Here is a 23,908-nt window from a genome sequence, read left to right on the forward strand (position 1 = left end):
GATTCCCAAGTATTTTATTTTTTTTTTTTGAGGATATTGTGAATGGAGTGTTTTTCCTCATTTTCGTTTCAGAAGTTTTGTCGCTGATATACAGAAATGCCTTTGATTTATGCGTGTTGATTTTATATCCTGCCACTTTGCTCAATTCATTTATTAGTTCTAGTAGTTTCTTTGTAGACCCTTTTGGGTCTTCTAGGTATAGAATCATGTCATCTGCAAATAGTGATAATTTAAGTTCTTCTTTTCCAATTTTTATGCCTTTAATTTCTTTCGTCTGTCTAATTGCTCTGGCCAGTGTTTCGAGAACTATATTGAATAGAAGTGGTGATAGGGGGCATCCCTGTCTTGTTCCAGATTTTAGAGGGAATGCCTTCAACTTTTCTCCATTCAGAATGATGCTAGCCTGAGGCTTAGCATCGATAGCTTTTACAATGTCAAGGTAAGTTCCTGTTATCCCTAGTTTTTCTAGTGTTTTGAACATAAAGGGATGCTGTACTTTGTCGAATGCTTTCTCTGCATCTATCGAGATGATCATATGGTTCTTATCTTTAAGTCTACTGATGTGGTGAATAACATTTACTGATTTCCGTATGTTGAACCATCCTTGCATCCCAGGGATGAATCCTACTTGATCATGGGGCACAATTTTTTTGATGTGTTTTTGTATTTGATTCGCCAGAATTTTATTGAGGATTTTTGCATCTAGGTTCATTAGAGATATTGGTCTGTAGTTTTCTTTCTTTGAGGTGTCTTTGTCTGGTTTCGGAATCAGGGTGATGTTGGCCTCATAGAATGAATTTGGAAGAGCTCCCTCTTTTTCTATTTCCTGAAATAACTTGAAAAGTATTGGTATTAATTCTTCTTTAAAGGTTTTGTAAAACTCCGCTATATACCCATCCGGTCCTGGGCTTTTCTTGGTTGGTAGTCTTTTGATGGCTTCTTCTATTTCATCCATTGATATTGGTCTGTTCAAATTGTGTGTATCCTCCTGACTCATTCTGGTCAAATCTTATGACTTAAGAAATTTATTGATGTCTTCACTATCTTCTATTTTATTGGAATATAGGTTTTCAAAATAATTTCTAATTGTCTTCTGTATTTCTGTAGTGTCTGTTGTGATATTGCCTTTTTCATCCCATGTGTTAGTAATTTGAGTTCTCTCTCTTCTTCTCTTCGTTATCATGGCTAAAGGTCTGTCGATCTTATTTATTTTTTCGAAGAACCAACTTTTAGTTTTGTTAATTTTTTCAATAGTTTCTTTTGTTTCAATTTCATTGATTTCCACTCTGATTTTAATTATTTCTTGCCTTCTGCTACATTTGCTGTTGTTTTGCTCTTCCTTTTCTAGGGCTTTGAGATGAAGTGTGAGCTCATTTATTTGTTGTTTTTTTCTTTTTTTAAGGAATGACCACCAGGCAATGAATTTTCCTCTTAAAACTGCTTTCATTGTGTCCCATAGATTCCGATATGTTGTGTCTGTATTTTCATTTATCTCTAAGAATTTTTTGATTTCCTCCTTTATGTCTTCTGTAACCCACTGATCATTCAGTAAGATATTGTTCATTTTCCATGTGATGTAGGATTTTTCCTTCCTTCTTTTATCATTGATTTCCAGTTTCATTGCATTATGATCAGATAAAATGCAAGGTATTATCTCCACCCCTTTATATTTACTGAGGGTTGCCCTATGGCATAATATATGGTTTATTTTTGAGAAGGATCCATGTGCTGCTGAGAAAAAAGTATATCCATTTGATGATGGTTGATATATTCTATATATGTCAGTTAAGTCTAGGTTATTGATTGTGATATTGAGTTCTATAGTTTCTTTATTCAACTTTTGTTTGGAGGATCTGTCCAATGGTGAGAGAGGTGTGTTGAAGTCACCCATAATTATTGTGTTGTGGTCTATTTGATTCTTGAACTTGAGGAGAAGTTGTTTTATGAACGTCGCAGCACCATTATTTGGTGCATAAATATTGATAATTGTTATGTCTTGTTGGTGAATGGTTCCTTTTAACAGTATATAATGACCTTCTTTATCCCTTTTGATTAACTTAGTCTTGAAGTCGATTTTATTCGATATGAGGATGGCCACCCCTGCTTGCTTACGAGGACCGTGTGCGTGGTATATTTTTTCCCATCCTTTCATTTTCAGCCTGTGTATGTCTTTTCCAATCAGATGTGTCTCCTGGAGGCAGCATATTGTTGGATTTGTTTTTTTAATCCATGATACCAGCCTATGTCGCTTTATTGGAGAGTTTAAGCCATTAACATTCCGAGTTACTATTGATATATGGTTTGTACTTCCATCCATGTTTGATTGTTTATCCTTTTTTAAAAAAAATTTAGTTTGTTTCTCCATGATTATCTTTCCCCTCGCCCTCTGTCTTTACTGAGGCACTTCCCACTGATGGTTTTGGTTATTGTTTTTCATTTCTTCCTCGTGTAGTGTTTTGCTCAAAATGCTTTGCAATGCTGGTTTTCTGGCTGCAAATTCTTTTAACTTTTGTTTATCATGAAAGATTTTTATTTCGTTGTCATACCTGAAGCTTAATTTTGCTGGATACAGAATTCTTGGTTGGCATCCATTGTCTTTCAGTGTTTGAAATACATTGTTCCATGACCTTCTTGCTTTCAGTGTCTCTGATGAAAAATCCGTTGTTAACCTTATTGGTTTACCCCTGAATGTAATCTGTCTCCTTTCTCTTGTAGCTTTTAATATTTTCTCTTTGTTCTGTATATTGGATATCTTCATAACAGTGTGTCTTGGTGTTGGTCTACTGTGATTTTGTGTGCTCGGTGTCCTGTATGCATCTTCAATTTGTATATCTGTTTCCTTTTTTATTTCTGGAAAGTTTTCTGTAATTATTTCATTCAGCAGGTTACTCATTCCCTTGGTTTGAATCTCTGTACCCTTCTTCTATCCCGATGACTCGTAAGTTTGGTTTTTTTATGTTATCCCATAACTCTTGGATGTTTTTCTCGTGATTTTTTACCAGCGTTTCTGAGTTGGCTAGACTCTTTTCAAGATGATATATTTTGTCTTCATTATCTGACGTTCTGGCTTCTACTTGCTCCACTCTGTTAGTGATACTCTCAATTGAGTTTTTAATTTGGTTTATCGTTTCCTTCATTTCTAAAATTATTGTTTGATTATTTTTAATAATCTCTATCTCCTGATAAAGATGCTTAACTTCTTCTTTTATCTGTTTATGTAATTCATTCTCAATGTGTTCTTTCGCTGCTTGAATTTGCTGTCTTGTATCCTCTTTAAGGTTCCATTCCATCTGTCTAAGGTGTTCCTTGAGTTCTTTATATGACCATTTTTCTGATGACTCTACGTCCTCCTGAATATTTAGGCTGTCCTGCATTGTTTGTACTCCTTTTCTTCCTTGCTTTTTGAAGCTGCTCATGTTACTTCTTGTTCTGTATGACTGCTGAGTTACTGTTTACTCCTATAAATTTATTTGATGCTTGGGAGGAAAGGTATTAGAAGGGAAGGGAAGAAGTCACTAAAGAGAATGAGAGTAAGCAGGTAGAATTCAAGGAAGGGGGATAAGAAAAATGAAAAGACAAAAGAAGAAAAAATAGGAAATAAAAAAAGAAAAAAAATTTAAAAAACATAATAATTAAAAAAGTTAAAATTAAAATTAGAAGAAAAAAAATTTTTTAAAAATGTAAAAAAAATTAAAAAAACAACAAGAAAGAAAAATGAAAATGAAAGAAAAACCCAAATCAAAAAAAAAAGAGAAAAGAAAAAAAGGAAAAAAAGAACTAATAAATGCAGTCTTAGAGTTTGATTAACTTCTCTTCCAGTAGGTGGCGCTTTGCCCACCAGGTCACGTTTCTCCTGTCAATACGCGGGAACCAATCACTGTGCAGCAGCTCCTCCCAGACTGGGCGAGTCTCCAATCCTGAGAGCCTAGGGCCTCCTCTTGTGTCTAGTCACTTCCGACTTTTCCTCTAGCCAGGCCCCTCTCACGGGTGCAGCTCACCACAATACTGGCTACACGCCAGGTCTGCTGCTCCCGGGAGCCCTGTTTTCATGAACGACTGGGCACACTCTTCCAGTTTGCCATTCCCTCAGACCCTAAGTTTGTAGAGCTTGGGGCTGAGAATCCTCAGCGAATTTTACTTGCCCTCCGGCAGCCACTCCCCCTGTAGCTGGTGCAAGAGACCTCAGCAGTCAGCCCTGGTGGGAGCGGTAGTTCCGCGCTGCGGAGTCCCACGCCACCTGATTCCCTCGGGCTGGCTGTCGCACTCACGGGAGAGCTGGGAGGGGCCCTTAAGGTTTCCCCAATGTGTGGAGAGGGAAGGCTAGGGGATTACACACCTGTAGTCGCAGGTTTCAATGAGGTTATCTCCTCCGCCGCAGTCTGATGACGTCAGTTCTCTGCCATAGTGGTGTCTCTTGCAAATGGCGACAGTTCGTTTCCCTTTGCCGGGTGACCAATGCAACGGGTGGGTCCTTACTGTCTCTCCCAAGCCCCGTTTCAAACCTGTGGCCACTACTTATGAAGGCTCGGTAGGCATTTACCTCCGTAGGATGAGAAGGGCTGACCAGTTGTTTCAGCCGGATGGATTAATGCTGAGTCACAGCTGTTTGTCTGCGGGAAGCAGGCGAACGGGAGCTTGAATTCAGCCGATGTGGGCTCAGTGTGTGTTCTGAGAGGCCCAGACTGTTTGTCCCAGATCCACGTCAGCTCAGCATTGCCTAGTGATCCTGAGCAAACAGATTTAGGTTGTTTACGACTCCCTATGCCTGCACAGCTGAAGAGGTCAGAGACTTGATCTCTCCGCGCCCGCCGCCATGTTGGAATCCGAGAAGTCTCTATTTAGGTGGTATGCCCATTTTTAAAATTGGATTACTTGGGTCTTTATTTTTAAATATTTTTGTTCTGGATATTAATCCTTTATCAGATGAATTGCTGATTAAGATTTTCTCCCATTCAAAAATTATCTTCTTCATCCTCTTTTTTCCTTAGTTTAATTTGATGTAATTCCACTTGTTAATTCATTTTTCTTATTTTTTCCTGAGGTATTAGAGCCATATACAAGAAATTGTTACCTGTGCCAGTATGTTGAAGCATTTCTCCAAGCATTTATATCTTTGGTCCACTTTGAGTAAAGTTTTATATAGGGTGAGAAGTGTCTATAGTTTCGGCTTTCTTTGTGTGAATATCTTATCATCAGCAAACAGGGATAATTTGACTTTCCTATTTGTTTACCTTTTATTTCTTTCTCTTGCCTGATTGCTCTGGCTAAAATTTCTAGTACCATATTGAATAAGAATTGTTGAGAGTGGGTACCCTGGTCTTTTTCCCCATGTAGTAAGATGTTGGCAATAGGTTTGTCATATATAGCATTAATTATATTGAGATAAGAGCCTTCTATTCCTAATTTATTCAGAGTTTTTGTCATGAAGGGATGTTAAATCTTTTTTTTTTAAAGAGAGAGTGAGAGAGGAGAGAGAGAGAGAGAGAGAGAGAGAGAGAGAATTTTTAATATTTATTTTTTAGTTCTCAGCGGATACAACATCTTTTGTTGGTATGTGGTGCTGAGGATCGAACCCGGGCCGCACGCATGCCAGGCGAGCGTGCTACCGCTTGAGCCACATCCCCAGCCCGGGATGTTAAATCTTATCAAAGACTTTCTGTATCCATTGAGATGATTATGTGATTTTTATCCTTGAATCTATTTGTGTGGTATATTAATTTTTTATTTGCATATGTTTTACCATCCTTACATCATTGGAATGAAATAAATTTGATCATGATGAATTATCTTTTTAATGTGCCATTGAATTGAAATTGCAAGTGTTTTAGTGAGAATTCTTATTAATCTGTATTCATCAGGGATATTGGTCTATAGCTCTCTTTTTTGTTGTGTCCTTATCAGATTTTGGTAGCAAGGTAATACTGGCTTCATAGAATGAATTTGAAAAGTTCCTTTCCATTATATTTTATGGAATAGTTTGTGGGGCATTTGTGTTAGTGCTTAAATCTGGTAATATTCAGCAGTGAATCTAGCTAGTCCTGAGCTTTTCTTTTGGGGGAGTCTTTTATTACTGTTTCAGTTACATTACTTGTTGACCTATTGATCTGTTTAGGTTATTTATATTTTCTTTGGTTCAATCTTGTTTTTTTTTTTTTTTTTGAGAGAGAGAGAGAGAGAGAGAGAGAGAGAGAGAGAGAGAGAGAATTTTTAATATGTATTTTTTAGTTCTCGGTAGACACAACATCTTTGTTGGTATGTGGTGCTGAGGATCGAACCCGGGCCGCACGCATGCCAGACGAGCGCGCTACCGCTTGAGCCACATCCCCAGCCCTTTGGTTCAATCTTGATAGGTTATTTGCATCAGGAAGTTTGTTTCTTCTAGGTTTTACAATTTTTTGCCATATAATTTTTCCAGGTATTCCCCAATGACCCTTTGAATTTCAGTGCTATTTGTTGTAATGTCTTCCTTTTCATTTATAATTTTATTTGGTTCTTGACATCACTTTTAGATAGTTTAGCTAAAGATTTGTTAGTTTTGTTTATCTTTTCAAAGAACCAACTCTGTTCCATCAATGCTTTGTATTATTCTTATTATTTCTTTCCTTTTATTAATTTGGGGTTTGAGTTTTTTCTTGTTTTCCTAATTTAAAACACCTAATGACATTATTTATTTGAGATATTTATCTCCTTATCCCCATTTCCCTTTAGGTAGGCGCTTACCACTATAAATTTCCTTCTTAGTATTTCTTAGTATTGCTTTCATGTCTCATAGTTCTGGTATATTGTATTTCCATTTTTGTTTGATTCAAGGAAGTTTTAAATCTCACCTCTGAAAATGACCCACTGTTCATTCAGTAGTGTGTTGTTTCATCATTATGAATTTGTATAATTTCTGCAGTTTTTCTTGCTATTTATTTGTAGTTTCACTCCATTGTAATCAGATATGATGCAAGAAATTGTTTCAATTTTTAAAAATTTCTTCAGGTTTGCTTTTTGGCCTAATATATGATCTGTTTTGGTTATGTTCCACATGCTAATAAATATCTACAGCTATTGAGTGGAATATCCTACAGATGTCTGTTAAGTTTATTCAATCTATAGTATGATTTTTTTTTCTTTTTGTTTTGTATTACTGGGGTTTGAACCCAGCTCCACCACTGAGCTATACCCCCTACTCTTTTTATTTTATCTTTTTGACAAATTATTCCCTTGATCAATATATAGCGACCTTTGTCTCTTCTGATTTTGCTTTAAAGTCTATTTTGTCAAATGCAGGCATAGCTACTTCCACTTGCTTTCAGATTCCATTTGCTTAGAGTATCATTTTTCATCCTTTCACTTTCAGTCTGTATTTGTCTTTGCAAGTGAGGTGAGTTTCTTGTAGGCAGCCTATTGTTGGGTCTTGGGGTTTTCTGTTTGTTTGTTTGTTTGTTTGTTTGTTTGTTTTGTACCAGGGATTGAACTGTGGGGAACTTAACCACATAGCCACATCCCCAGCCCTTTTTATTCTATATTTTGAGACAGGAGCTTGCTAAGTTGCTTGGGGCCTTGCTAAATTGCTGAGGCTAGCCTTGAACTTGCAGTCCTGCCTTACCCTCCCAAGCCTCTGAGATTACAAGTTTGTGCCACTGCACCTAGCTTGAGTCTTGGATTCTAATCTAGTCACCCATTCTACATCTTCAAATTGGAGAATTGCAGACTTTAATATTATTTCTTTGTTCTGTAGTTTGGGCCATTTAAATGTAATATGTTGTAGAGTGGTTCTTTGTTCATGGCTGTTTGAGGTTTTAAATGTATCCTATACTTGACTGTCCATGTCTTTCCCAAAATTTGGGAAAGTTTTTGCTATTTATTCAATGAATTAATTTTCTATGCCTTTAGTCTAATAGCTTTTCTCTCTAAGTATTCCAATTATATATACATTTGATCTTTTAATGTTGTCCCAGTAATCCTGTATGTGGTGTTCATACTTTCCTGAAAATGATATTTCATCAGACTTGTCTTGAAGCTCTGATATTCTTTGTTCTGCCTGATCTATTCTGCTTGTGAACTTTCAACTGAGTTTCTATCTGACTTTTGAGCTTTTCATTTCCAAGATTTCTGTTTGACTCTTTATCAAAATCTTTATATTAAATTTATCATTATATTCCTCATTATCTTTCTGTAACTCATTCATTGATTTATCTGTATTCTCTTGGAATTCACTGAGCTTTCAAAAGACATTCTTTTGAATTTTTTATGCAACATTTCATCAATTTTGATGTCTTTGGAATGTGAGGACCTTCTTTTTTTAAGTTATTTCTTTTTTTTAATTGTTTTTTAGTTGGACACAGTATCTTTATTTATTTATTTTTTAATGTGGTGCTGAGGATCGAACCCAGGGCCTTGAACATGCTAGGTGAGCACTCTACCCCTGAGCCACAATCCCAGCCCCTTGAGGACCTTCTTAATAGGCAACCTCTTGGCCATGTATGTTAGGATCTCAGTTTATTCTGTAGAATTTATTTTCAGTTAAGCTTCACAGTGTAATCTCCCTGTGGCTTCTTTAGCTGTCATTAGTGATTTTTGATACAATGTGTACTGTATCAGAGCCCAAGTGTCCCACTTTATCTATAGATCATGCAAGAGTAAGATTCCTCTGATGATTTAGTATAGTGTGGTGTAGACCATAGTGTATATGAGGTATTCCCTTTGTGGTTACTTGTACAATAGGAGAGGAAGCCCCTATTACATAGTGGGGGTTTCAGTGGGTACTGCTGATACTGACTCTATTACTCATTCTGATAATAGCTGCTCCAGTCACAGTGAAGGGCCTGAAGCTTTTTATCCTCTGTTTATCTACTAGTACAGTTCCTGGTGGTTCATGTGGCAAGGCAAATGCCAGGATCAGAGCTCCCTCTCTTTGGCACTCACTTTCAGTCTTATTGCCGATGTGAGATCTGACATGGTGTAGGAGCAACCAATGCTAAGAACCCTCATAAGTATAGTGTTCACAATAATTATTTCTCTTTGCTATTTCTATGGGAGTGACTATCTAGGAGTAGAACATCGGACCCCTTACCCACCATCTATACCCACTTGTGGACATATCATTGACCTGGAACTTTTGTCCCCTCTATCCTTTAGGTTGGGCAGGGCTGGGTCATGGCTGGAGTTAGATACAGTTCCTCTCAGCTAGGCTGAGAGTGTAACTCAGTGGCATAGCACCCACCTAATGTGTTCAGATTTCTGAACTTGACTATTGTTTTGGCTCTATCTCATGGAAAAGCGGGAGAATGCTGGGTGCCTCTGATCCACCATCTTGACTCCTTACTATCTGATTATTTATAGAAAACCTTTGCCAACCTCTACCATATAAGACAGACATGTCACTTTCACATTTGCAGATATTAGGCAATCAGATTCCAAGCATATATGATGGAGTGTGGTGACCATATCCCCTAGTCTGTAACTTTTTTAAAAAAAATTTTTTTAGGTGTAGTTGGACACAATGCCTTTATTTTATTTATTTATATGTGGTGCTGAGGATCAAACCTAGGGCCTTGCACATGCTAGGCAAATGCTCTACCACTGAGCCACAATCCAGCCCCTAGTCTGTAACTTTTAACTCATTCATTTCTTTTGCTTTCAGAAGTAAATTTGGTTGTTTTTCTCTCATTGACTATGGCAGCTAACAAGTTGGCTCTATCCAGCACTCTAAGGGAAATTTTCCCTCTGTTCTTTTCAGCCTTGCCATAGCTTTACATGTTAGGTATGACCCAGAGAAAGAAATGTTGACCCTAAGAATTGTACTTAATAAAAATCAACCTTGAGGGAGAGGGAAGATGGCGGCAATGGGAGTGCAGCACCCCAGTGCGCCGCGTCACTGTGCAGGAGAAAGACGAGGTGAAACGGCTGAAGGCTACCTTGTTGGGAATTTCCAGTGAAATTGAGGTGCTCCAGAATCTAGAGGACAGATTTCCAGCGCGCGGGATTCGGCTGCGGGGGCTCGGTCGCGGGCGATTTCTCCGCACGGAGGGTAGCAGTACCTGGTGGGCGGACCGCCCCGCGGATAGAGTCTGGGGCGCGCGCTAGTTAGTTAGCGGCGAGGTACCAGAGTGGGAATACAGCGAAGCGGATTCTGGAGGCTCCTGCCAGCGGTGCACTGGCCGCGCTTAGTGCTGAGTTCCGGCTTTGAGACAGAGGTGAGAACCGGTCCAGTTCGATTCCCGACACCGGTCGGAACACGGAGGAGGACAGCAGCCGCCATCTTGGAGAGCTGATGCAATCATCCCTGTTTTCTACTGATCTCAGCTCATTCAACTACGGAACAGGTGATTCCAGGCTGGTATTTGCCTGCGTCTCGCAGACAGATCGCTCAGGCTCGGGACTGGAGAACCTGAGGAGAATACTCTTCGGGGCTCGCTCCTGGCAAGGCAGGCGCCGGACTTTGAGCGGCCAGATTCTAGCTCCCCGGGTTGTTTTGGCCCAGGGCGGGGGATCCTACGGGGACTCCGGGCTGAGGCCAGTTACAAGTGGATCGTGCGCTGAGGGGCGGCATGGCTCTGACTCCCGGAACAGTTTTGGCCCGGGGCTGGGGAGCCCACGGGGACTGCGTCTTTGACCCTGCCCCTCGCGGAGCGTACACCGAGCTGGGAGAGATTGGAGCGGCCAGGCTCGGGCTCCCGGGGCTGCTTGGGCCTGAGGCTGGGGTACCCGCGGGGGTCGCTCTGTGGAGCCTGCTCCTAGCAGAGCGTGGCAGGGATCGGAGAGGCCGGGTTCTGGCTCCCGTAGCTGCTTTGGCCCAGGGTTGGGGATCCTACAGGGACTGCTTCTCGGTCCGGGTCCTGCTGGGTGCTGCGGGGGCCTGGGGGGCAGAGTGGAGCTGCCACCTGCGCCCAGAGCAGGCTAAGGGACCCGCCGGTGTGGTATCACGACACCCCAACTGCAGCTGGGGCTGAGGAGAGTAGCCACCCACGCCTGGAACAGGACCAGCGACCCGACAGCGCGGTAGCCAAGTCACCCCATTTGGAGTGGAGGCTGTGAAGAGCCACCATCTGGTCCTGCATGGTAGGCAGACCTGCGTCCCACTGGCAGGACAGGCTCGGCAGCCTGCCAGTGTGGTGGACAAGTAGCATCGAGGCAGTCACGTCACACTGGTTGGAGTGGGGGTTGAGCAGAGCCGCCGCCAGTGTCCGGAAAAGGCCCAGCGACCCGTTGGAGAGGCAGTTAGGTACCCCCACTGGGAGTGGGGGCTGAGCAGAACTGCTGCCCAAGCCCGCAAGGTAGGCGGATCTGAGACCCACCGGCGGAACAGGCTTAGAGGCCGACCAGCGTGGTAGACACGTCACACCAATTGGAGTAGGGGTGGAGCAGAGCTGCCGCCCACATCCGGATCAGGACCAACGATCCGAGGACGTGGTAGTTACGTCACCACAATTGGAGTGGGGGCAGAGTAGAGCAGCCACCCGCGCCCGCAGGGTGGGCAGACCTACGACCAACCAGCGCGGTAGATAGATCACCCTAATTGGAGGAGGAGCACAGCCACTACCCGCCCTACAAGAGAGATCTCCCAACTATACAAGAGCAATATAAATAAATAGGGGGAAATTTTCAAAAACACAACAGTTTCACCAAGCAGAAAGAAACGCAAGCAATATGAAAAGACAAGGAAAGAAAGGACCACAAGCAATGCAGGTCAACTCAACTCTAGAAGAGGTAATAGCTGCAACAGATGGAATGTCAGATAAAGAGTTCAGGATATACATGCTTCAGATGATCTGGAGTCTCAAGGAAGACATGAGACAGCAAAATCAGACAATGAAAGATCACATTGACAAGGAACTACAGAAACAAATCCAGGAAGTAAAAGATCAATTTCACAGGGAGATAGAGGTAATAAAAAACAAACAAATAGAAATCCTAGAAATGCAGGAAGCAATAAACCAACTTAAAACCTCAATTGACAATACTACCAGCAGAATAGATCACTTAGAAGATAGAACATCAGACAATGAAGACAAAGTATTTCAACTTGAAAAGAACATAGACAGCTCAGCAAGACTGCTAAGAAACCATGAACAGAACATTCAAGAATTATGGGATAACATTAAAAGACCAAACTTAAGAGTCATTGGGATACAGGAAGGCACAGAGCTCCAAACCAAAGGAATAAACAATCTATTTAATGAAATAATACGAGAAAACTTCCCAGACTTGAAGAATGAAATAGAATCCCATATCCTAGAACCCTACAAGACGCCGAAAGTGCAAAATCATAAGAGATCCACACCTAGACACATTATAATGAAGATGCCCAACATACAGAATAAGGAGAGAATTTTAAAAGCTACAAGAGAAAGAAAGCAGATTACATTTAGGGGCAAACCAATCAGGATAACAGCTGATCTCTCCACACAGACTCTGAAAGCTAGAAGATCCTGGAATAACATTTTTCAAACACTGAAAGAAAATGGGTTCCAACCAAGAATCGTGTATCCGGCGAAATTAAGCTTCAGGATGGAAGATGAAATTAAAACCTTTCACGATAAACAAAAGTTAAAAGAATTCGCAGCTAGAAAACCATCTCTTCAAAAAATCCTTGGCAAAACATTACAGGAAGAGGAAACTGAAAATAACATTGAAAACCATCAGTGGGAGGTAGGACAGTAAAGGGGGGAAAGTAATCAAAGAGGAAAACTAATCAGGTTCAATAACATAAATAAACAAATATGACTGGAGGAACAAACCAAATCTCAATAATAACCCTAAATGTTAATGGCTTAAACTCACCAATTAAGAGACACAGGCTAGTCGAATGGATCACAAAACAAGATCCAACAATATGCTGCCTACAGGAGACGCATTTGATAGGAAAAGATATACATAGACTGAAGGTGAAAGGCCGGGAAAAATCATTCCACTCATATGGACTGCGGAAACAAGCAGGAGTGTCCATACTCATATCAAACAAAATAGATTTCAAGCCAAAGTTAATCAAAAAGGATAAAGAGGGACACTGCATACTGCTCAAGGGAACCATACACCAACAAGACATAACAATCATAAATATATATGCCCCAAACAATGGTGCAGCTACGTTCATCAAGCAAACTCTTCTCAAGTTCAAGAGTCTAATAGACCACCATACAATAATCATGGGAGACTTCAACACACCTCTCTCACCACTGGACAGATCTTCCAAACAAAAGTTAAATAAGGAAACTATAGAACTCAACAACACAATTAACAACCTAGAGTTAATTGACATATATAGAATATACCACCCAACATCAAGTAGTTACACTTTTTTCTCAGCAGCACATGGATCCTTCACAAAAATAGATCATATATTATGTCACAGGGCAACTCTTAGACAATATAAAGGAGTAGAAATAATACCATGCATCTTATCTGATCATAATGGAATGAAACTGAAAATCAATGATAAAAGAAGGAAGGAAAAATCATGCATCACTTGGACAATGAACAATAGGTTACTGAATGATCAATGGGTTATAGAAGACATTAAGGAGGAAATTAAAAACTTCTTAGAGTTAAATGAAATCACAGACACAACATATCGGAATCTATGGGACACATTGAAAGCAGTTTTAAGAGGAAAATTCATTGCTTGGAGCGCATTCCTTAAAAAAAGAAAAAAACAACAAATAAACGATCTCATATTTCATCTCAAAATCCTAGAAAAAGAAGAGCAAAACAACAGCAAAAGAAGTAGAAGGCTAGAAATAATTAAAATCAGAGCTGAAATTAATGAAATCGAAACAAAAGAAACAATTGAAAAAATTGACAAAACCAAAAGTTGGTTCTTTGAAAAAATAAATAAAATCGACAGACCCTTAGCCATGCTAACGAAGAGAAGAAGAGAGAGAACCCAAATTACTAGCATACGGGATGAAAAAGGCAATATCACAACAGACACTTCAGAAATAGAAGATAATCAGAAATTATTTTGAATCCTTATACTCCAATAAAATAGAAGATAGTGAAGGCATCGATAAATTTCTTAAGTCATATGATCTGCCCAGATTGAGTCAGGAAGATATAGACAACCTAAACAGACCAATAACAATAGAGGAAATAGAAGAAACCATCAAAAGACTACCAACTAAGAAAAGCCCAGGACCGGACGGGTATACAGCAGAGTTTTACAAAACCTTTAAAGAGGAACTAACACCAATACTTTTCAAGCTATTTCAGGAAATAGAAAAAGAGGGAGAACTTCCAAATACATTCTATGAGGCCAACATCACCCTGATGCCTAAACCAGACAGAGACACTTCAAAGAAAGAAAACTACAGACCTATATCTCTAATGAACCTAGATGCAAAAATCCTCAATAAAATTCTGACGAATCGGATTCAAAATCATATCAAAAAAATTATACACCATGATCAAGTAGGATTCATCCCTGGGATGCAAGGCTGGTTCAATATACGGAAATCAATAAATGTTATTCACCACATCAATAGACTTAAAAATAAGAACCATATGATCATCTCGATAGATGCAGAAAAAGCATTCGACAAAGTACAGCATCCCTTTATGTTCAAAACTCTAGAAAAATTAGGGATAACAGGATCATACCTCAACATTGTAAAAGCAATCTATGATAAGCCACAGGCCAGCATCATTCTGAATGGAGAAAAATTGAAGGCATTCCCTCTAAGATCTGGTACAAGACAGGGATGCCCTCTCTCACCACTTCTGTTCAACATAGTCCTCGAAACACTGGCCAGAGCAATTAGACAGATGAAAGAAATTAAAGGCATAAAAATAGGAAAAGAAGAACTTAAATTATCACTATTTGCAGACGATATGATTCTATACCTAACAGACCCAAAAGGGTCTACAAAGAAACTATTAGAGCTAATAAATGAATTCAGCAAAGTGGCAGAATATAAAATCAACACGCATAAATCAAATGCATTCCTGTATATCAGTGACAAATCCTCTGAAACGGAAATGAGGACAACTACTGCATTCACAATATCCCCCCCAAAAATAAAATACTTGGGAATCAACCTAACAAAAGAGGTGAAAGACCTATACAATGAAAACTACAGAACCCTAAAGAGAGATATAGAAGAAGACCTCAGAAGATGGAAAAATATACCCTGTTCATGGATAGGCAGAACTAACATCATCAGAATGGCGATATTACCAAAAGTTCTCTATAAGTTCAATGCTATCCCAATCAAAATCCCAACAGCATTTCTTGTAGAAATAGATAAAACAATCAGGAAATTCATATGGAATAATAAAAGACCCAGAATAGCAAAAACAATGCTAAGCAGGAAGTGTGAATCAGGCGGTATAGCGATACCAGACTTCAAACTATACTACAGAGCAATAGTAACAAAAACAGCATGGTACTGGTACCAAAACAGGCGGGTGGACCAATGGTACAGAATAGAAGACACAGTAACCAATCCACAAATCTACAACTATCTTATATTTGATAAAGGGGCTAAAAGCATGCAATGGAGGAAGGATAGCATCTTCAACAAATGGTGTTGGGAAAACTGGAAATCCATTTGCATCAAAATGAAACTGAATCCCTCTCTCTTGCCATGCACAAAAGTTAACTCAAAATGGATCAAGGAGCTCGATATTAAATCAGAGACACGGCGTCTGATAGAAGAAAAAGTCGGCTATGATCTACATACTGTGGGGTCGGGCTCCAAACTCCTCAATAGGACACCCATAGCGCAAGAGTTAACAACTAGAATCAACAAATGGGACTTACTCAAACTAAAAAGTTTTCTCTCAACAAAAGAAACAATAAGAGAGATAAACAGGGAGCCTACATCCTGGGAACAAATCTCTACTCCACACACTTCAGATAGAGCCCTAATATCCAGAGTATACAAAGAACTCAAAAAATTAGACAATAAGATAACAAATAACCCAATCAACAAATGGGCCAAGGACCTGAACAGACAGTTCTCAGAGGAGGACATACAATCAATTAACAAGTACATGAAAAAATGCTCACCATCTCTAGCAGTCAGAGAAATGCAAATCAAAACCACCCTAAGATACCATCTCACTCCAGTAAGATTGGCAGCCATTATGAAGTCCAACAACAACAAGTGCTGGCGAGGATGCGGGGAAATGGGTACACTTGTTCATTGTTGGTGGGACTGCAAATTGGTGCAGCCAATTTGGAAAGCAGTATGGAGATTTCTTGGAAAGCTGGGAATGGAACCACCATTTGACCCAGCTATTCCCCTTCTCGGTCTATTCCCTAAAGACCTAACAAGAGCATGCTACAGCGACACTGCTACATCGATGTTCATAGCAGCACAATTCACAATAGCAAGATTGTGGAACCAGCCTAGAAGCCCTTCAATAGATGAATGGATTAAAAAATGTGGCATTTATACACAATGGAGTATTACTCTGCATTAAGAAATGACAAAATCATAGAATTTGGAGGGAAATGGATGGCATTAGAGCAGATTATGCTAAGCGAAGCTAGCCAATCCTTAAAAAACAAATGCCAAATGTCTTCTTTGATATAAGAGGAGTAACCAAGGACAGGGTAGAGACGAAGAGCTTGAGAAGAAGATTAACATTAAACAGGGATGATAGGCGGGAGGGAAAGGGAGAGAGAAGGGAAATTGCATGGAATTGGAAGGTGAGCCTCAGGGTTATACACAATTGCATATAAGAGGAAAGGAGGGGTATGAGAAAAATTATACAAGTGGAAGAAATGATTTATAGTAGAGGGGGTGGAGAGAGAGAAGGGGAGGGGAGGGGAGGGGAGGGGGGATAGTGGAGAATGGGATAGACAGCAGAATACATCAGTCACTAGAAAGGCAATATGTAAATCAATGGAAATGTAACTGATGTGATACAGCAATCTGTATACGGGGTAAAAATGGGAGTTCATAACCCACTTGAATCAAACTGTGAAATATGGTATATTAAGAACTATGTAATGTTTTGAACAACCAACAATAAAAAAAATAATTAAAAAAATCAACCTTGAATTGCAGTGTCATATTGACTCTTTGAGGTGGATTCCCAAAGGAAAAAATAATTGCTTCTTAGGTTAGAGTGGAGTAGAAAACACTTAAAAGCATCCTCCACCTTTCTCAGTGGGTGAACTGTGGTGCATGTAGTTCTGAAATATATTTCTCTTGAAAAAAATCTAATAAATCAGAAAATTAAGAACTATTGCATAATTAATTCATATGTTACTGAGATGTTCACCGGATTCCTGTGGCTTAAATGTTCTCAAAGTCACATTGTATAACTACAGGACAAATGGAAAATATAAGTTCAAGTGGCCTCACAACGACATGGTAAGCCTAGAATGCCCTGTGCAGAATGAGAGAGTCCCTGACATGCTCTGTGGGTCACCTTCCATGGTAGCACTCAGCATTGCTAGCTCACTTGCTTTTGATGAGTTGTGTGATTATGAACAGTAACTTGCATAGATGATTTCCACTTGGCCATTATGCAGCATTGTGCAAGGCTTTTTCTTTTCTTTTTTTGGCTTCTCTGGGTCCCTTTCCCACCACTCCCACCTCCTGCCACTTGCAAGCTTATAAAAGCCAAAAAAAAAAAAAAGGTGAACAAGTGATTCTAAAGCTACATATTAATTAAAAACATGCAAATCAAATATTATATCATTGTACATTGATAATGTTCCTTTAAGCAGAGTTTGGTGCTGAGTGAGGTTCATTTATTCATTCCACCCTGAGCACCTACTAAGTGCTAAGCACCAGGTTACCCAGGTAAGCTAAGCAGGTATGGTTGCTTCCATCATGGAGCTTCTAGCCTAGCAGGGAAATCAATTAGTGACACAAATGGGTGGAAAACAGCAACTTTGATGAGGACTTGGTGGTGGGATGGGGTAGGGTGAGGGATAGGAAAGACTATAGTGGGAGAACCCAGTCTCATTTGGGAGATCAGTCTTGGAGGCACTGTTCAGCATTTAGGTCTTTGTGCCCAAAGCACTGTGAAGGCATTAAAGAGTTTTATGCAAGGAAATAAAGTGCCAGGTTTGTGTTTCAAAGAACTCACTTTTGCTATTGAGTAGAAAATGAATGACAGACAGTAGGACAAGGTAAATGTGGCCAGAGTGAAGAGGCTTTTGCAGAGATCCAGAAAGGAGATATCAATTTATTTATCAGTGTGGGGGCAGTATGCAGGGAAATGATGAAGACCTGAAAAGTATTGGGAGGTCTACTTGGCAGGACATATAGGCTGATTGGGTGTACTTGGGAAGAAATGGAAGGTTATGGATCATTTACTGAGATGAGAGGAAAACCTGGTTTGGCAAGGGAGGGGGATCACACTGGAAGGATGGTGAGTTTGTTCATAGATGGGAATATTGACCACAAGGTGCTTTGGAAGAGGCCAAATGTACTACCAGCTGGACACTGGACACATTTCTGGAGCTCAGAAAAGTGGCCCAGATTCTAGGAACCTGGCCTGAGCTTGCCTGCCTCTGTGCCCTTGATCCTGTATCAAGACTCCCTACTGCCTCCTCCTCCTTGTCTTGAGATATATCCTCACCATCTCTTGAGTCTGAGTCCAGAGGCACCTTGCCTCCTTGGGGATCCTGCAGTCCCTTACCCATCCCTCAACACTGAGTTCCCAGTTCTCCCAGGCAGCAGCAAACTTGCCTTCTCCCCCTGAGGCTTATTATTTGAACCATGCCTGGAAAATTTGCATATTTGAATGCCTACAGGTATTTTTGTAATCCACCCCTCCCCTTAAGCACCTAGCCCAATGTCTTCAGGTAATGGGAGATGGGTAAATAGTGACTCAACCCACAGTCACATTTATTGTCTGCATGTGCACACACACACATGTGTTTTCACTTTTTATAATACAAATTATTTTAAGCTCCCTTCATTGGTTGCCCGCTTTAATTGTAGCTTGACTACTGGTTAGCTGCTAGGTCCTTTCTGAGAGTGATAGGGGTTTTCTGCTTTCGTGGAGAAACAACACAGGTACTATTTGATTATAGCAAATAACAGGCACAAAATTTCAAGGGAGTATTGATAGTTACTGAGCCTATAAAATTTTACCTCATTGGAGTTTATTTTACTGAAAGAAAAAAATAAGTAAATTATGGCAGCTATGACAAAAGGCAGATTTTTAAACCATAAGTTAACCAGGCTTGGCCCAAGGGGAAGAAAAGTATGAATTTTTAGGGTTTCCTGCATCAAGAGGAACAGTGTCCCAGCCATGAGAAGAGCGATGGTGGCCCCAAATAGAGACAGTAACTCACACTTTCCTAATATCTCCTTTGACCACTTGTCCATTCTACACAGGCCTTCAAGGATTTAAGTATAATAAAAATTAAACACTGCTCCCAGTGTGGACTTCAGAATTCATTGAAATTGCAAAAGCTCCTAAAAAGGCACAGTAAGAAATCCCATCCCACAGAGCCAGGTTCCTGGTTTTCAGCAGACAAGTCATTGGGTGCTAACTAGATGCCACCAATTCTAGCATTTTTATGTATTTGATACATAGAAACCTAAACATGTAAGTGTCTATCATGCTTGCATTTTTCTACCACATGTTTGTTGGTGACCTCCTTTAGTTAGTTTAGTTAGCATTGCTGTCACTGGCAGTAGAGAGATACATATTTTAACTTCTTCACTAACATCTCTTTGCATTGTAACATCTTGAATTCCTTACTTCAGGTAGTTCCCTTTGTGTTTACCTAAAAGCAATAAAACTTTATACATTAGTGTTTTAAGAGGACTGTTGGATAGAAATCATCCTCTGCCTACCCTCCCAGGTGATCACCCTCCAGCAAGAACCCACTGTGCTCAATGTACACATGGCACATCAGGGCAGAGGGGACCTGGGCAGAGCCTGTTGAGAGGAACATGCAAAGGTCACTGGTGATGCTGTTGGAGTAGCAGTGTACCACCAAAGCATCAGCAAATAGCTCTGGCCACAATAAGTCTTGACATTTTCTTTGTGTTTTAAAAAATCTGAGAAGTATATGAAATTTCTGGCCTTCTAATGAACAATAGTGCTTCTTCCCTAATGTAGTCTGTAATTTGCTTTCTTTATTTCACAGGCATGAAAACAAAAAGAAAATTATGACCAATATAAAGTCAAATGGTAAGAGAAATAACTGGACAAATTTTTTTTTATTTTTAATTTTAATCAAAACAGTTGTTTATGACATGTATTAGTCTTCTACATCCTTATGTGAGGACTGTGAAGTGTGCCTGCATCCTTGCAGTGCCTATAGGGTGGGATCTGAGGACTTCTCAAGACGTGAGAAGATATCAGTAGTCATGCAGATTGTCAGAGTAGTAGTACTCACTGTTGGTGACCTCACCACATCCTAACAGTTGTCCAGAGGTTACTTCAGCTCCAGTTCATGGACATGCCTGCTGCCTTCTATATCAAGCAGCCATGAATCTCTGTCTAAAGGCTTTCTCTGGCCACAGGATGCAGCATGTCTAGCCTTCACAGGGCAGCCCAAGTGCAGAGAGTTGATGCCCTGAGTTGAGAACTCTCAACCAGGAAACGGGAGTTGATGGATCAATATCCCTACTTCTTTAGTCTTCACTGGGACAATGTGAAGTGAGTTCTAGTTCTACACAGTCTTTGAGAGCAGAATTTAGTCCCTTTTGTGCCCTGCCAGCACCCACTTGTTAATATATGTTTTACTGCTTCACCTTTTCCCTGTGGCACTCTCCCACTCCCCTCCACATGGCTCATAAGATCACCTCTCAAAATAAATGATGTGTTTCCACATCCTGTCTTAGGCTTAGCATCACTGCTTATTCCTCTACCATACCTCCCCCTTCTCTCTGCTCTTAGAAAGAACAGAGGAAGCTAGTTAGTATCAGGCCTGATGAAAACCCCCAGCAGCCCTGTTTCCTTGTGAAGCCTGATTTTAAATCCCTATCCTATAGTAAAAAATTGGGCACAAGAGAAAAGAAATAGTCTGCAAAGGAATTTCCATAACAATGCATAGAATACACTGAAATATTTTGATTTTTACAGTACCTACATTCATTCTGTGTGTGTCTGGTAAGGTACATTATGTGGTATCCCTGTTAGATCTCTTGCAGGCCAGTGCTCTAATTAACCAGTCCCACTGTGCTGTTTCATAAACTTTTTTTTGACAGTAGAGTGCTGTTCTACAAACTCATATGCAGAAAATGTTAAATAGCTGTCTGCTTTTCTTTTCCAGCTTTCTGGGGAGAGTCTGATGACAGTAACTCAGAAATTGAAGCTGCTTTGCGTCCTAGAAACTATAACACATCCACTGATGATTTTGATGATTTTTACGACTAGTAAGCTATAACATCTGTTGGAAATAAAGACTTTAAATAAACTGAAACCCTTTGTTTATATGTGATATCCAATCCTGTGTTTATATGTGGTATCCAAAATAAACATGTCCTTTTAAATTTGTTCAAGAGGAAAACATGGGAACACATTTGCTCTTCAAGTGAAATCTCCTGATAGAAATATGAACTAGCATATTTATAAGTGTCACCAAGAAACAAAGTGATGAGTGCAGTGTCCATTAAATTCAAGTTGACCACTGCTTCTCCTTCTATAGATGGCCCATATTCTCCATTGAATGTCTAGAGTTCCTTGTTTTTCCCCAAAACTTTTTACTCTCAAGATAGCCCACATTTTTCCTTGAATATATCTCTGTGCTTTCCTAAATAAATCTTGTCTGTGTCTCTGAAATAGAAATTCAAGTTACTTTCTCTGTAGAAATTGACAAGATGAAATTCAAGGGACCTAGAATAGTGAAAAACAATCTTGAAAAAGAAAAAGTTGACACTCCTGCACTTCCTGATTTTAACTCCTACCAAAAACCTACAGTAATTAAGACATTTTGGTCCTGGATAGACACATAGATTAATGGAATATTGATTCACGGGGAAAGAATAGTCTTTTCAACAAAAGATGAGGGAACAACTAGACAGCCACATGCAAAAATAGAAATTCAGTCTCTACATTATATACAAAAATTTACTTAGATCAGACGTATTAGTACACACTTATAGTCTAAACTACTTAGGAGACACACCCTCAGCCACCTACCTCCTCTATCCATACCCTACTTGCCTACAGTTAACTACCCAGTTAATTCATATCAGTGGATTAATGCACTGATAAAGTTATAACTCTCACAATCTATTTCACCTCAGAACATTCTTGCATTGTCTCACACATGAGCTTTTGGTAAGAACTCATATTTAAACCATATATAAAAAGGTTCATATGTAGTAAAGGTAAAAACATGCATAAGAGATTCGTGAGATCTTCAAGAAAGTGATTGGCTCTGAGAAGAAAAAAAAAGGATGGATAAAATAAAGGTCTGGAGTATAATTTAGTAATATAGTGCTTGCTTAGCAGGCACTAGGCCCTGGATTTGATCCCTAGCATCACAAAAATAAATGAATAAGTGCAAAGAAGGGGCAGGAAGGTGGGTGGGATAAGAAGAATTTCAGTGCATTAGTAGCAGCTTATTTCTTTAAAATATACATATATATACACACACACACACACACACACACACATACATACACATTCCATATATATATCTACCATATATATATTGTAAATTCTGGTCAAAATATTCCCTCAACTTCATGTGAGTATAAAAAGATAAGACCATATTCTTCACTCATCATTGATAGCCACTCATTTTCTAATAAATTTTTAAAGATTGTTTACTATAAAAATGCAAGATGGAGCCAAAAATCTTTAGTATATATTACAGTGTAATTTTGGTTTTGTCTTTCTAGAATTTTCTACCATACATTGGAAAATGTATATTTTAAAATATTTTTGAATGATTTTAATATGTTGGTCTTATCATTTACCCTGAATTTATAAATATTATTTATGCTTACAATATGAAAATATATATTCTAGGCAAATATGGCAAATTATTAAGATTTATCAAATATTTGTCAAATCTGACGGGTGTCTACATGTTTTTCATGTTGTCTGCATTTTTCTATGTTGAAAATAATTCACAATTTTAAAAAGAAGCAGGTTGTGAAGTGTTTTTTGATGATAAGGAATTTGGACTTTATTCTGGAAGCCATTAAAGGATTTAATAGGAGATTTGCATTTTGAGAGCACATTTGCATTTTGGCATTCTCCTGTAGGATCATCCAGCCCACCACTAATAAAAGTCAAGAAAAGCATTATCATGTTTCTTTGCTTCTGTCACACTTTTTTTCCTTTACATTTTAACAGTCCTGAAATAAAGATGTGTCCTATTGGTCAGACAGCAGTCATAACATGGTTATCATTGCAGTTTGGGTGTCAGCTGCTCAGGTGTTAGAGTCTGTAAACAAGTCTGGATGGTGCCTGGCATTTTGCCAGAGGGAGTGGTTTGTGAAGTAATGCCAGCGAGCCATTAAGTGTGGAGATTCCTTATTGGTTGACTGCTGTATCTAGTTTATGTTAATTAGATAAGCTGTGTGGAATGTATAAATACCTCTGTTGTCCTACAATAAAGGGCTCCCACTCCTGCTGTATCAATGTGCACAAGTTGTTCGTCACCCGGCCCCCCGGTTATTTTGCTGCAGCCGGACTGCGGCACTCAAGTGTAAGTCTCAGAGGCAATGGAGGACCATGCTACATCACCAAATGCACTTAAGGGTGCCATGGAAAATACAATGTGGCAAATAGTGACATTGGCCACTTGGAATCCAAAAGTTATTTACGAGAAGCAGGTTCTATATGTGGAGAAGTTTTAGAGAAAGCATGAACTTATTTAGTTGGCCTATATTTTATTTTCTATAGGTGCACAAGAAAGATTTTTTTAAATTGTTTTTTGAAAATTTTGGTAAAATACTCATAAAATTTACCAACTACCCATAAGTGAATGTGCAGTTTAATGGCATTAGCACACTCACATCATTGTGGCACCATCACC

At 39.4% G+C, this 23,908-nt stretch overlaps 1 protein-coding gene across 3 annotated transcripts in view; it reads left to right on the forward strand.

Moving 5' to 3' along the window:
* KIZ (kizuna centrosomal protein) overlaps positions 1-21,610 on the forward strand; it is a 138,628-nt gene extending 117,018 nt beyond the window's left edge. Inside the window, exons 12-13 of one of the 3 annotated variants that reach the window (XM_081290177.1) lie at positions 20,057-20,100; positions 21,188-21,603. In XM_081290177.1, the coding sequence (XP_081146303.1) occupies positions 20,057-20,100; positions 21,188-21,291 (148 nt within the window). In that variant the 3' untranslated portion in view covers positions 21,292-21,603. Of the gene's footprint in view, positions 1-20,056; positions 20,101-21,187 lie in introns of all 3 variants that reach the window. The other 2 variants (XM_081290179.1, XM_081290178.1) reach the window with 2 other exon arrangements.
* Positions 21,611-23,908: the final 2,298 nt, after the last annotated feature.

The sequence above is a fragment of the Spermophilus citellus genome, assembly GCF_964194105.1.
Source record: "Spermophilus citellus genome assembly, chromosome: 4".
NCBI lineage: Eukaryota > Metazoa > Chordata > Mammalia > Rodentia > Sciuridae > Spermophilus > Spermophilus citellus.